The sequence below is a fragment of the Nanorana parkeri genome, unplaced genomic scaffold (assembly GCF_000935625.1).
Source record: "Nanorana parkeri isolate BGI_ZX_2015 unplaced genomic scaffold, ASM93562v1 scaffold183, whole genome shotgun sequence".
Classification (NCBI taxonomy): domain Eukaryota; kingdom Metazoa; phylum Chordata; class Amphibia; order Anura; family Dicroglossidae; genus Nanorana; species Nanorana parkeri.
Genome location: NW_017306451.1, coordinates 1,530,288 through 1,545,050, shown reverse-complemented (window position 1 = coordinate 1,545,050; position 14,763 = coordinate 1,530,288). Strand labels below are relative to the sequence as shown.

Sequence of the window (14,763 nt, the reverse complement as noted above, 5' to 3'; positions counted from 1 at the left end):
TACCCATAGCACATGTCTAGTTATTGTTTTTCTGAGGACAATGTACATAATTCCTTTGTGCCGTACCTATATAAGATTAAACGTTTGTTTTGGTGGGATTCTGACATCATTATGATGTCATGGTGATTGAAAGGGATTGTTCTATTGGTGGGGGGATTTATTAAAATAGGTGTTAGATTTTGCTTTACATTTAGCACATATGCTTATGGAAGCAGTCCTGCTTGGCTCTGAAGCATGGTGCAGTTTTATTAACTTTGTGCATGAATTAGGGTGTACAACACAAGTGTATTAACATATATGCATTACAGAGAGTTGGAGTGTAAGGTTTGTTGTTTACAATATTGATATGCATTAAGGAAAGATAGATAAAACTACCGGGCTGCACCCCAAAAATGCATGTGCAATGTTTTTAACAGGGTGCACTAACATGCATGCTTTGGTGTGAATCCAGCCTGTGAAATGCAGAGTAACTTAGTTCTTTTAAGTGTAACTGCAGCTTTGCAATTCTCCCTCCCCCAAGGCCTGTCATGATATTGGCTGTGGAGCTTTGTCAGCAATGAACAGCTGCTTGTCAAAAGCTGCTTGAGAAAGCATGCATTCTCAATCCTTATGGCAAGCTCTGTGCTGATGAGACTACACAGAAGATATATTACTGGGTCAGTGAGTATAAAGCGGGCCATACACTTGTAGTTTTTTGTCTTTCATTTACTCCATCCATGCTGTTTAACGTGGATGGAGGAAATGAGCGACAAAAACTACATGTGCAGACGGGGGCTCGGTTTTGCTCAACCTGGTTCGAGTTTTCCTCCTCTCCGGAATATTTGAGTCTCCTGGAGTGAGGCCTTTTCTTTCTCTTCTCTCCTTTTTTTCTGGCCCTGCTCTTTCTTTTCCCCTCTTGCTCTCCCTCTCCTTTTCCCCCATCTTCTCCTCTCCCTCCCCCCTTTGATCCTTGTCTACCGCCGTTTGCAGCCACGCCGTTTTATAGAAATAAAATTGAGACTGAACACTTAAAACATATCAAGACCTTATTGTTTGTATTGGCTAGCAGTGGGGCTGTCCACCAACGATGGATTAATATACACTCTTCTCTTTGACGGAGAGTTGACTACTGGATGTGTGAATGTTACCTGTCTTGAGTCCCCATGGGTGGTGGTCCTGGCTGCTGCCAAGTTGTTGGTTACTTGTAACAATTTATCAATATGTCTTCATATATCTGGTTGTATATCCTGTACGCTACTCAATAAATAATTTATTTTAAAAAACTACATGTGCATTGCCAGCTTTATACTCACTGACCAAGCAATCTTACCTGCATCATCTTGGCTGCAGTCACCATTCAGCTGACAGTTTCTTGCTCAGCTCCTTCAACAAAAGTTGATTGAAAAATCAACTTTTGTCGTATGGAGTGGCGCCAACAGGGCCACCCACAGATTGTTTGAATTTTGCCCTGCTGACTGAAATTCAGTGTATGGCCAGCTTAAGACAGGTAATGGGGGCTGACCAAATATCTGTAACTGTACTAAATGTGCAATTACACTTTAAACAGAATAAAATAATATTTTCTACCTCTGTTAGACGTCTTCTTGAAAGTAAAATACATAAGTGGTAGATATTTTTTTACTGGTTTTTCTATTAAAAAAGCTCAAGGAAAACAAATACGGGCATCAAGCCTGTGAGACTGGCTGTATTCTAACTACTTCTGCAAACCCATCACCAAACCAGCATGTCAAGTGCATGGTATCAAGGCTAAAATAAAACAAGCGATCCAGACAACGATTTCTTCTGTAAACTGAGCGAGGGTCAGCTGATAGAACAGTGCTGATTGCACACTTTGCTTCTTCAAATGACTTAAAGTAACGGAAACATGGCCCCCCTGAGAAAACACAAGCAAGTAAATGATGGTTATTCATTTCAAGCATCATGCTTGCAGGGCCAATGCTGTTAACATGTTTACTACATGCATTACATCACACAGAAACCGGTGGAGTAGTACAGCTCCACTGCTCTGGTACTATCTCAGCATGGCAAATTTCTCATGTATCAAATTAATGTAGGTTAAATCAAACTACTCTAAAATTAAATTGCAAACATTAAGATATAGTTCTAGAGAGTAGTAAGGGGAGCGTTTGAAAAAAAATTAGATTTTTGGCTTACCAGTAACTCCGTTTCGTGGAGTACAGTACAGGCAATTAAGAGATGGCTGGGCAATATGCAGCTATCATCAGGTGACTGTACACTGACCAGTGCTGTGCGGACCCTCATATAACCTCTCCCAAGAATCATCAGTTTTTTAATTAGTGATAGAGGACATAAAGGGAATGGCCCTGTGTGATGTACTGTACGCCGAGAAACGGATTTGACTGGTAAGTAAAAAAATCCTGTGTTCTTAATCGTACAGTACAGGACACAGGCAGACTCACAGAAGACTTGTATGTCCGAAAGCGAGAGAGCAGAGGGGTGGGCAAAACAGCACAAAAATGCCATCAGGCCCACATAACAGAAGAAGGGCAAACAAACTCAGATAGCAGCCTATAGCACTTTACAACCAAAGCTAGCATCAGCAGGAACCCGAATACCCACCTGGTCGAACGTAGTGAACAGAAAACCAAGTGGTGGCCTTACAAATCTGCAGAGAAGATGCCTAGATGCTCAGAACTAGCAGAGTGTGCCTTCACAAGAAAGGGCAGAGCTTTATTTTTAGCAGAATAGGTATGCACAATGATCTGTCTAATCCATCGACAAAAGGTGGAAGGAAAGGCAGTTAGTCCCCTACGAGGTCCTTCAGGAAGGAAAAAGAGACAATCAGATCGTCGGAATGAAGCTGAGATAAACTCAGACGGCTCGAACCACATCCAGACAGTAGAGGGAAACTTCCCTAGGATGTTTTGGAGCAGGACAAATGGAAGGGAGGATGATGTCATGATTACCATAAAACGAGGATACCACTGCCCAGTTTGTTGTTGAGTTTGGTGGCCAGGAGATCCACTTCTGGCATCCTCCAGGGCAGCAAAGTTCCTGAAACACTTTGGAGTGAAGAAATCTTTCCCCAACTGCCTGCCCACTGTCCACTCCTACAATGTGTATAGCAGTCAGAGCCAGAACGTGAAGTTCTGCCCAGGTCATGATCACCTCTACTTCTCTTTGAGCTGCGCCACTTCTGGTACCTCCTTGAGGGTGGATGTATGCCACAGCCATGGCATTGTCAGAATGTACCCTTGTTGGTCGCCCTTGCAGGTACCACATCCAGTGCTGCAGGGAGAGTTGAATCCCTCTCAGCTGCAGAACATTGATTGATTGCCTGAATTGCCTCGCCGACCAGGTCCCTTCCCAGCTGAACAGGCATACATCATCAGTACAATCCTCTGCAGTGGAAGGACGTTTTTTCCTGTCTCCAATGTCAGGTTGCAGATCCATCAAGCCAGCGAGATCTTTGCTTTGAGTGAAAAACGCATGGGACGATCCAGAGAGTGAGCCTGTTTGTTCCATGCAGCTAGAATGCTCCGTTGCAGCGATCTGGGGTGGAACTGAGCATATCGTACCACCTTAACCTCTTGCCGTCCGCCCGTTAAGAAAAAACGGACGGACGGCTGACTCCTATCTGCGGGTTGCCGTCGCCAGACGGCATTTTTTTCCTGCTCGCGCGCGCCCCCTAGCGCGCACATGGGCAGGAAAGACCCGCTTGTTACTACAGCCGTTAACGGCTGTTTCACATACAACATACAACTCTATAGCCGCCGATCGCGGGTGCCGCCATCTCCCCCCTCCTGACCCCTCACCTTTCATCCCGTGATCCGCTGCCCCATCTGCGGCCCGGGACCGGCTCGGGATGGCGTCAGGAGGAGGAGGGAGGGAGATCAGCTCCTTGCTGTTCTCCCTCCGTAGTGTGAATGCAGAAGTGATGTGTATTACATCACTTCCGCATTCACCTGTCAGTCATCTGGCTCCTATGCCAGATAGAAGAAGCTGATGAAGCAAATCTGTGCTTCATCAGCTTCTTTTGGGGTCTCCAGGTGACATTAGGGGTCTAGAGACCCCTAATGTCTCCATAAAGAGGACCTGTCAGTGTACCTGTGCTATTATATAGGGGGATGGTATCCCCCTATATAATAGCAATAACAATAAGTGTAAAAAAAAAATCTATATAAATAAAAAAAGTTAAAAAAAATAAAAGTCACAAACAAAAAAAGTTTAAAAAAATAACAGGTCACAAATAAAAAAAAGTAAACCACCCCCCCAAATGTTTAAGTCCCCCCACCTTCGTTTACGCACATTTAAACGTAAATATGCGTCGCATGCGCCAGCACGCGAAAATGACAATTGCGCTACACATGTTACATATCGCCGCGAACGTCGCAGTGAAAGCAATCATTTTAGGGCCATCAATCACTGATAACACTAAACTGATGAGCGGTAAAAGCTTTTAATGCGTCGCCTATGGCCAATTTTGGGTAATTTAGTTTTTTTGAGGTTTCGCTGGCGTGCGCAATTTTAAGTCTTGACATGTTTGGTGTCTCTTTACCCGACTAGACCCCGCCTTTTATATTTTACCAAAAAATTGGGAAATTATAAATGTTTTAGAATTTAATATAGGGGAAACAGTTTTTTGTTTTTTTTAATCTGTAATTTTTCCTTAATATATAAAAAAATAAAAACCCCAGTGGTGAATAAATACCACCAAAAGAAAGCTCTATCTGTCCCCAAAAAAGGGTATAAAATTCATTTCAGTACAGCGCTGCATGAAGGATTAAATGTCAGTCAAAGTACCGCAGCGCTGAATACTGAAAAATGGCCTGGATGGGAAGGGGGTTTAACACCGCGGATGTCAACTGGTTAAAGGAGGCCACCTTTAGTCCTTTGCAGACTCTTATTGGTCCAGAAAATATTCAGGTATTCTAGACATTGAGGTTAAGAACCCACCCGAAACACTGCCGCATTTGAATTGTTCTGTGGATATCTGACCTCAGAGGCTGTTTGGACCAGGCCTTCAGCAAGAGATCCCCCACATATCCCTCAATATGGACACCCTGAGAGTGCAAAAACAGGGGCTTACACCTTAGTGAATACCACTGGAGCAGAGGATAGGCCAAAAGAATAGCTTTTTTTTTTCTTACCTCTATGGAAATTCAATGCACTGCGAGAAAATGATACCTGCATCATTTTATCACAACGGACAGCAAAACACTTTTTGCCTTGTCTTTGCATTGGGCAACGCTGTCCCATGCAGCCAACAGGGCTGGAGTGAACCAGCTCTCAGGGAGAGATCTCTTCACTTGGCGTCCTGGGTCATTCCATCACAATGTAGTCCAGCTCACTAAGTGATGCTATAACATACAGAAATGGTCCAGAATTTTGCAGGTGAATAGGTACATAGTTGGGAACTGTGGCACGGAGATATTGTCTAAGAGTATGCCACAAAATATCACGATTACAATAAATTGTACAACTATTCAAATGAAGCATGCAAGACATATATCTTACCAGAGTCACATGTTGCCTCAAACTGCTTCAATTCCATTTCTGCATGTTGTGTAAACCTGACTTTTAACTTAGGGACAGGTGATTCTGTCACCCAGGTCGCAACAAAACTGTCACAAGTCCTGGCTCTGTCTTCATTATCCTTTATACCTGTGTTCACTTGATGTGTAAGCTCAGTCCTTTTATCCAGTACACTTAAATCCTTTCCTATTTGCCTGGAAGAATATTCCTGCAATGAACATGAATCTTCCACCGGTAGAGTTGTTCCGACAATAGTCTCTGAAGCCACATTCTCTTTATGGTCATTTAATATTTCATCATGACTGCTAGATATCTCAGCTTTATCTTCCATTTTATTCTCTACACCATGGCAGATTATATTGAATTCTTTAGGTGAGGTCTCTTGCTGGTGCTCAGAAGAATCATCACTGCCTTCATGTTTCTTTTTGTTTTCTTCTGGCTCCTCAACAAAAGAATGGGTTGCTCTCGGTGAATCATACTCTGAAATATATGGCTTGATATCAATAACTGGAGTTCCTTGTATCATGTCAATTCCAGACAGATACAGTGTTCCACCTGTAATAAACAAATAAGTACATTATAAAATTCCAGCATGCTGAAATAAAATCTTCCCACTTTTAAGAAAGTCTTCACTTAAAGTGTTTCTAAACTCAAGAAAATAATGTGTAATCTATTAGGTGCTGACACTGGGCATTTTCACAAGTACTAATACTTGTGAAAATGCCCTGATAATAAGTGCCGATACCAGCTCTTTACATTTTTAAACACGAGTGGCTGTCTGAGGTCCTGGGCTTGCTGGGGATCTTGCGGCAGCTCTTTCACAGCACCGGTCCAGCTGCACATTTCCTCCTCTTCCTTCCCTGCCCTGGTGACACTGTACAGCCCTGATGAGACCCATACGCAGCCTTGGTGAGACCCATTTGCAGCCCTGGTGGGACCCAAACAACCCACGTGTAATGATGTGCTACCCGGGTTCCTGATACCGGAAGTATCGGGCTAGGCATCGGAGCATTTGTAGGAGTACTTGCCCAAATACTCTGCATCGGCACCAATACTAGTATCGGTATCAGTGCATCCCTAAATAAAATGTAACCCTATATTATAGCAATTTAATAGAAAAGCATTGCTTATTTGCCTGATAACACTACATACAGAAGATCTCAATATGACTGACTGCTCTCCGAGTCATATTAATAAAAAAATCTGAATTATTATGAGGCTCTACACATCTCAATCCTGATCTAGTGATATATCTGTTTAATAAAACAAGTTGTAATTAACCTACTGGCTTAAAATATATCACTGATTCTGCAATCAAAGTCATTTGTAGGCTATTTTGTTGTTGCAAAGGTAGATAACGAAATCACAGAAAAGATGACAGAATCACAGAAAAGATGATAGCTGCTAGTTATGTGAATAAAGATGCATATAACTCCCCAAATTGAGCCTACTTTTTGATATTCTAGTCATTGAAATTATTTACAGTTATATACATAACCGTAAATAGATCTCTGAGACAGAAGCTTTGTTTACAAAATATGAATGTCTGTGTCTCCCAAATGATTTATATTTAAAAAAACAAGTAGTTAAAACAATTAAAGTTAATCTGTAGGAAAACTGCTAAATACATAGTTATAATACACATATATGAACTGTCTCATATGCCAGTAGATTTGTAATACTGTTAAAGACCCATTCATACTTGCGCAGTAAGGCAAAGAACATGCTCATTGTTAATGGCACCCCAGTACATTGTACAGTTACGCACTGCAGGGCACCACAACGCAGTTACCTTTTGTTGTGTTGTGCACCCTCATAAAAGGGTCATGTACAATTTTTCATCCATTATGGTGCATTGGCAGCCCATTTTTACAGAAGGGCTGCCTTAACACAACGCAGGTTAACACATGTTCCCTGTAAACACATATGAACTGACTAGCTCTTAGATAGTCCATGGTCCCATCGCACTCCTGACCGCGTGAATCCCTTCAAGAATTGGGTGCTGCGGTAGTCAACGGGTGGCAGCCGTAACAATCGTGAGCTAAAGCAGAGACACCGGCACTCCAAATTTGCAAAATACGTCTATTTATTGACGTGCATCGTGGTAAAAAACAATGAACGTTTCGGGGTCACAAAGGATCCCCTTCATCAGGTAAAACAAACGTTCGTTGTTTTTTACCACGATGCACGTCAATAAATAGACGTATTTTGCAAATTTGGAGTGCCGGTATCTTTGCTTTAGCTGACTAGCTCTTAGGCGCCATTTACACAAGGCTTTAGGCTGCGGCTGGGGATTCCTGTGGCAACAACCTGCAGATTCTTGTGGCAGGAATCCAAAGTGTGTCCACACAGGTCTGGTCACTGAGCCCGTTTAAGTGAATAACAGGGTGGCAGCGGCCACATCTGTCAGTGGCTGTCTGCAAGTAATCATACACGGAATGATTACCCATGGTTCAGGATCAATGATTGTCCCTGGATGCAATCTGTGGCCCAGCAGCCACATCTGTGTGGGCAAACCTGGGAATCCAGCCGCATTCCGAAGTAGGGCTGCGTACAAAGCTCCCGGCCGATCTCGACTTACCTTGAATGACGGTGTTGTTGGCGGGCAGCGGCATTGTTCGTTTTCGGCAGGCAGCGGCAAGTCAGGAAGCTCATTGGGAGAGGGCCAGACGCATGTCCTCAGCATGGGCGTGGCGTAAGCGGCGTCGCGTGAGCGGGTATACCAGCGTAGGCGCGAGTGGCTTAACTGACAAGGGCGTGGCGTAAGCGGCGGGCGTGAGCGGCGGGCGGGAAATTTGAATTTTAGCCGACGAATCGATGATGGAAAACGTTGACAACGTTTTCCATCGTCGATTTTAATCGACTTAATCGAATAATTGTTGCAGCTCTATTCCGAAGTAATCCCCAGCCGCAGCATGTGTATGTAGTCTTAGTGTGTCCCTCCCCCCTTCAAGTCTGAATGATGCTGATAATGGGATGACAGAATATGATATCAAGGCACATTCAGGTACTTATACAGGTAGAAAGCAAAATACATTTGGGTTAGCTATAGAAATATGTTAAAGGGAAACTACAGCTTTTATGTATTTTTATATATGTGAAAATAAACACCCTAATGCTACTAAATGAATAATTATATGTTAATAAGGGGTGGTAAGGTAGATTTTGCTTTCAGGGTATGTAGATTTCAGAAGCCATGGCTTGGCAGAATCCTTCGGTCATCTCCTATAGCTATAAGAACTTGGCATGCACTGATACCGTTTTTTCGGTATTGAGTACGAATACCGGTACCGGTGCTGTGTGCCCAGTTTATCAGGAAGCCAGGCGGCTGATCATTCTTGTTGAGGCTGCCTGGCTTCCTGACCAATCAGGAAGATGGGTGGCAGGTCAAAACCCGCTGCCGGACTTCTGATTGGAAAGGAAGCCGTCTCCCAGCTCTCTCGGCACTGCCGGCCAGAGGGAGATCTCCCTCTGACTGGAAGCTCCGGTATCAGAGGCAAGTATCGGAGTACTCGCCCAAATACTCAGTATTGGCACAGATACTAGTATCGATATATTCCTAATAATAACAGAGGTTTACTTTATATTGGGTAGACATCCCACTCAAAGTTATGTAATTCAAGCTCTATTGTAAGCTTAGGGTTTCTGTAAGCTCTAACACTATGACATGAAAAGTTATAAAGCACAGGGTGCCTACTGCAACTGTGCCCCTAACTACACCCCTCATAAAGTGTATATGATTGCATGCTCAGCCACCTATCATCTATACCAACCTAATTTTCCACTAAATTTGTTTCTGTTTTTCTGTGTCCCTGTATTTGTCACATGCGGCTCTGATGATAATGGCCGATCATTGTTACCGGCATCCCTGTTCCTATATTTATGACCTCTAGCCACCTGTCCTTTTAATTTGCAGAGCTATCTTTAATTCTACATGCAATACAGTTTAAGAAAAGGTGTATTTGGAGTATGGTTTGGGGTGACTAGTTAAAACTGGCAGCACTCAAAGAAAGTGTCCTTGATTACTAAAAAAAAAGATGGGTGATATGCACACAGGTAAAAGAAGATGTATGTGACTCACACGTATACATCATGTACAGTATCTGTTTTCCCACTCCATACCTTCCTTACTCTTCTGTCTTACCCTAATTGTGAACATTTCAGTGCCTCCAGTTCGCTAGCACTGAAACATCACTAACAGCTAAAAAAAAGAAGAGCAAGAAGGAATACATCATTCATTACACAAATCCTTCAGCATATCATGCCCATATAAGTCTGGAGTAACAAAGGATATCTTACCAGATGTAAGGGGCCTCAAGTGTGACCCCTGATATCATCTAAGGGCTGCACATAATGCTTGATATATGTAATGCTAAAGAAAACACCAAAGCCTAGACAAACTATAAACAGGTGGTCAGAGACTGTAAGCATGCTATAGAAGATGGTCAAAGATTGCAGACATACCAACAGGCATGGTTGGAGATTGTTAGAGACTAGTTCCCTAAAAAAAATACTGGACACCACATTTAATATGAATTCTTCTTAGGAAGATCCATGAGAAAGGACAGAGCAAAAAATTAAAAAAAATAACAGACAACAGAAAAAGTAAAAACACTGTGAATGAAATAAATAATTTAGCAAGTAGAAGCCAGTTTATGAATACTTTTCTCCACTGTCCGAGTATATACTCAGGTCATGAAAATAATGATTACTGCCTGCTGGGGCTCGAGGGTCGCACAGTAAGTTCTAAAGGGCCATATGTGGGCTTCAGGCTACGGGTTATTTGAAGTGATAACAGCATTAAGCTGCTCCCCTTGACATCTCCTTTTCTTATATGAATAAGGTCCTCCTACAAGTACTTCATGTTTATAAAGGCCTATGCATTCATTGGTAAGGGGGTTTACAATTTTAAATAATAATGTGAATAACAATTGACAAGAATGGTGTGTGGGCCTTTAATTTCCTATGGACTATATGCCGCAGCTTGGCCCCAACCAGCCCTGCATGTCTGGGAAAATCTGCTTTCCAAGAGATTGAAATGAATGTAAACACAGTAGGGGGAATTTATCAAAACTGGAGCAGAGAACCCGGAGCAGTTGTCCATGGCAACCAATCAGCATCTCTCCTCAGTTTGCTCAGGTAAGATTTGAAAATGAGACAGAGAAGCTGATTGGCTGCAGTGCAAATCTGCTCCAGGTTTTGATAAATTCCCCCCAGTAAGTATGCTTGTACATTACCTATTTATATTACCTATTTCAGTAAATGTATATTACCTTCTACTTTTTCTAGTTTGGCAAGAGTCAGTCCAATTGCATTGGGTCTATGAGGACTTCTGGTGGAGAACACCCCAGTTTTTGCTCCATTTAGTCTTGGTGGTTGAACTTTTGCTTTGCAGCTTAAACGTCCATTTTTGTGGAAAATAAATAAAATCCTGCAAGTGAAATGATAATGTAAAGCACAAATGTAGAGCAACATATTGAAAAACATAAGAATATCCAAAATAGTTGATCTCCTTCCACTGTACATTGTGAACACCCATTTCTTTTTGTATCATATCTAGAAGAGTAAACACTGAAAACAGATGCTGCCAGCAGCACACTCAAAGCAGACCTTTACAGTAAAAAATCAAATTCTACAAATCCCTCTGTGTGTGGTGATTAATAATAACATAGACATGTCAGGTGTAAAATGCTGTGATGTTAAAGTACTTACAAATGCAGAGCATCCACTTCCTGCTCTGAAAGTGCAAATTACTTTAGTTTGCAAAAACAATGCACACTGGGATTTCCTTGTCACCAGCAGAACATTACTGGGAAATCTCATCTGTATTCTCAGGGATAGGCATTTTGCTCCCCTGAGATGATGTGCATGGTCACATGTGCCAGAAATCCAGGAAGTAAAGAGAGATCTTGACCCCTGCCCTTGGTAAACATGGCCACTGTCAGAAGACTGGGGAAGAAAAGAGAAATAAGATATGCAAAGAATACAAAGCCGGCAATTATCTAGAAGTTTGTAGATTGTCATTACTAAACATTTCCAAAAGGTGTGTTGTTATTTTAAAGATATGGGTAAAAGTCAGCTTCAATGCTTCCTCTTTCTACATATTATACTTACTAACAAAGCTTCCCAGACTTTCTTCATCACAAAAATGACACAATTTGTCACTATAGCCAAAACATTTTGTATATTGGTTAAAAATAGTTAGATTTATATTTGTTGTGTCTGTGTTGGGGAGATTTTCCTTCTCTTTCTGTCCCAAAGACACAACTGGAAATTGGAGGAAACTTCTACAAAGTGACAGAATATTGGACAAATTCCCCTCAGCTCCTGTTATGGTAAAAACTTTAAAATGCTGAGTTCCCATCACTTTCTTTCCTAGTGATAAACAGACAGGATGAAACTACCCAGCAGGGGCAGGACCAGCAACATAAACGTGGTGCTAACCCTTCCACAATCTATATCAAAAGCAAAGATTTCGGCTTCAGATGCACGCAGGTGAACATGAAGTCATATAAGGTATGGTAAAGTGATGCTTCTATGTAAATCAGATCCAAAATAGTGAAGGCATCCTACTGTGTGCCTCATATTCAAGAACACTTTGGTATGCCAAATTCAACTAGCTCCCTTGGTCCAGAAAGTGGCCCCTCATCTTTCTGCACATCACTACTGGCCTCTCCCTGTGATAGGTGGCCTCGCTAGTCCATAGTGAAGTGCAGGAGGGTGTTCTTGGGGCAATCAATATTAAAAGTAACCTAATGTACTCAGTGGTACCTGCTATTACATATAAATGTCAAAGGATCATTATTTCTATGACTTTATATATCCTACAAACTCTGGCAATCAGATGTATCTGAGAAAGCCTCTGTTCCCCTCTGTGGTGGGTGACCCAGCACATGCAGCACAGGTCCGCAGGCAATATACTTCAGTCAACTAAGCATAATACTTTGTAGCTCTGGCTCAACAAAGTGCCTTTCAGTGTTAGCCATCAAAGCATGTGACAACTGTGATAAGCAAATGAAGGCAGCTTTAAATACACATAATCCATATATGTAATTTCTGTCTAAGCACAAGGCACTAAATCGCATCTCTTGCACATATTTATTTGGCTATATGAATGAACCTATACCACGTGAGAAAATGCTTGTTGAGCATTGTTTGTGTGACTTTTATTTAGCCATATTTACTTCATTTTCAGTTTTTTAAATGTTCTTAAATAAATCAATATCGTCTGTTTTAGGAATTAAAAGTTATGCTAAGAATGAAATGTATTTTAAATGGCCAATGATGTAGCTCAAAGGGTTTGCAGCCTTTTCTTAATGACAAAAAAACTCACTTATCATCTTGTCCCAGTAAATATAACTGTACACGAGTAAGCCCAGGGTTGGCAGAATGGCTTCAGTATATAAATACAGTCTGCGTTCACTTTGATGTAGGACATTTTCCGTTTGGTCAATTTTGAATTTAAATGTATTGAAACTACCAAACTGTTTGGTTTCAAACTATTTGCAGACCGAACTGGGGAGTGCAAAATACAAATGAAGACAGGTTACCAAACACTCATTTTGGTGCTCATGTAATAAACTTAGAGTTAACCTAGAAACATATTTATTTTTTTATGTTAAGGGAATGCATGCCAATAATGCGTAAATGTAGGATTAACAGGTACTGATAACCTCACAGAGATCTCAGTATTCCTGAGTAAGCTTCATTGACAACAACTAGGGAAAACCCCAAAAATTAGATGCCAGCTGGAATTTTTAAGGAGCATTGGCTACCTGGCTCCTGGGATTTGTCCAGCCCTGCTTTAGAATATTCATTACTGTGTGTGACACCAGTGACATGGGTATACATTGAACTAAATGTTTATTTGTAAAATTAAACATTTTTGTTGACATAAAAAAAAATTTAAACTGTCAGTTTAAAAATTGTTAAACTTAAAAAAGCAAAGCCATAACCCTTAGGGCATTCAATAGCTGTAAACATAGTTACAGTACAGCTAAACCCATTCAAAATAATATATATATATATTATTTCACCTTTCGAATCCATATATGTGGTGGCATATTGCAGATTAGTATATATATAAAACGGTCAGAAAGGGAGCAAAAAGGGAGAAGTTCAATGTTAGAGTTTACATCCACTATAGGGCAACAAATGGCATTTTCAAATCCCTAATAGCTGTGGATTACCACAACAATGTACAATGACTCTCCACTACCTTGGAAAATGTACAATTTAGGTTTAATTTCTATAGCTAAGGGCCAGTTCACACCAAAAGCGGAGCAGGTGCAGAGCAGTTACAGACCGGATCAAAACTGCATCCAATGGTATTTTGGGCTCTAGTTCACACCGCAACGTTCAGTTCCAGAGCATGAAAAAAAACTGCAGCAAGCCCTATTTTACCTGCTCTGGAACGGCCTGGAAGGCATCCAAAACGCGGCAAAACACACTGCACTGCGTGTGCAGAAACTCATGCAGATCTGGTCTGCATTTGGTGTGAACAAGCCCTAATGCAGTATGATAGGAGACAAATAATAAAACAGCAACAATAAGACAATAGAGTTTTTTTCTCTGAAGCTGCACTAAACAGTGTAAAGCCAGTGCAATTAGGCAACTTCTAGAAAAGAACTGACAACTCCCTTCAATAATTCTAAAAAGCTAAAAGGAAATGTTTTTTGCCTTTTTAAATATGAAACACAAATGTATAAGCGCATGTCAATTCATTTCTAAACAGGACTTTGATTCTGAAAACTCACCATACATGAGAGAATTGTTGTAGATCCATCACAGAATGCTCAGGGTTATTGAAAACACTCTTGCTTATCTTTAAGCATCCCCGAGACAAGCTGCAAACAGAAGGTTGCCTGGGTGTGCCATTTTTTTCTGCGAAGCAGGATTCAATGTATCCAATTGGTTTGGTTAACAGATGTCCTGTAAAAATATTTTTTAGAGAAGATTTTTTTAAAAGTAGCATTGAATTATTTTCCTGTCTTTGTGAAAATACATCACAATACGGAACCAGTCATTTCTTGAACACTTGCTATTTTTAAGCACTTTCACAAAATAGTTGATCTATTATAGCCCAACTGGTGTCTTACACCTTTTTTATTTCTTTGTACTCCTGTAGCCTCTATTGATAGGATGCACAATTGTCTTTTACTTGGAAATACCTTGAAATACCTTTTTCTTTTAGTGAAAATCCTGCTCCTTTCCCACACGCTGCAGTGCTCTGTGCTGGCATAGCTGAGAAACAGCCTCACCCCCCCA

At 41.3% G+C, this 14,763-nt stretch overlaps 1 protein-coding gene across 1 annotated transcript in view; it reads right to left on the bottom strand.

Annotated features, from left to right (window-relative positions):
• Positions 1–1,647: 1,647 nt before the first annotated feature.
• Positions 1,648–14,763, bottom strand: part of TRMO (tRNA methyltransferase O) — a 24,889-nt gene continuing 11,773 nt past the window's right edge. Inside the window, exons 3-6 of the mRNA XM_018555075.1 lie at positions 14,253–14,427; positions 10,770–10,927; positions 5,479–6,051; positions 1,648–1,873 (exon numbers count right to left, since the gene is read on the bottom strand). Coding sequence (XP_018410577.1) covers positions 1,665–1,873; positions 5,479–6,051; positions 10,770–10,927; positions 14,253–14,427 — 1,115 coding nt within the window. The 3' untranslated portion in view covers positions 1,648–1,664. The remainder of the gene's footprint in view (positions 1,874–5,478; positions 6,052–10,769; positions 10,928–14,252; positions 14,428–14,763) is intronic.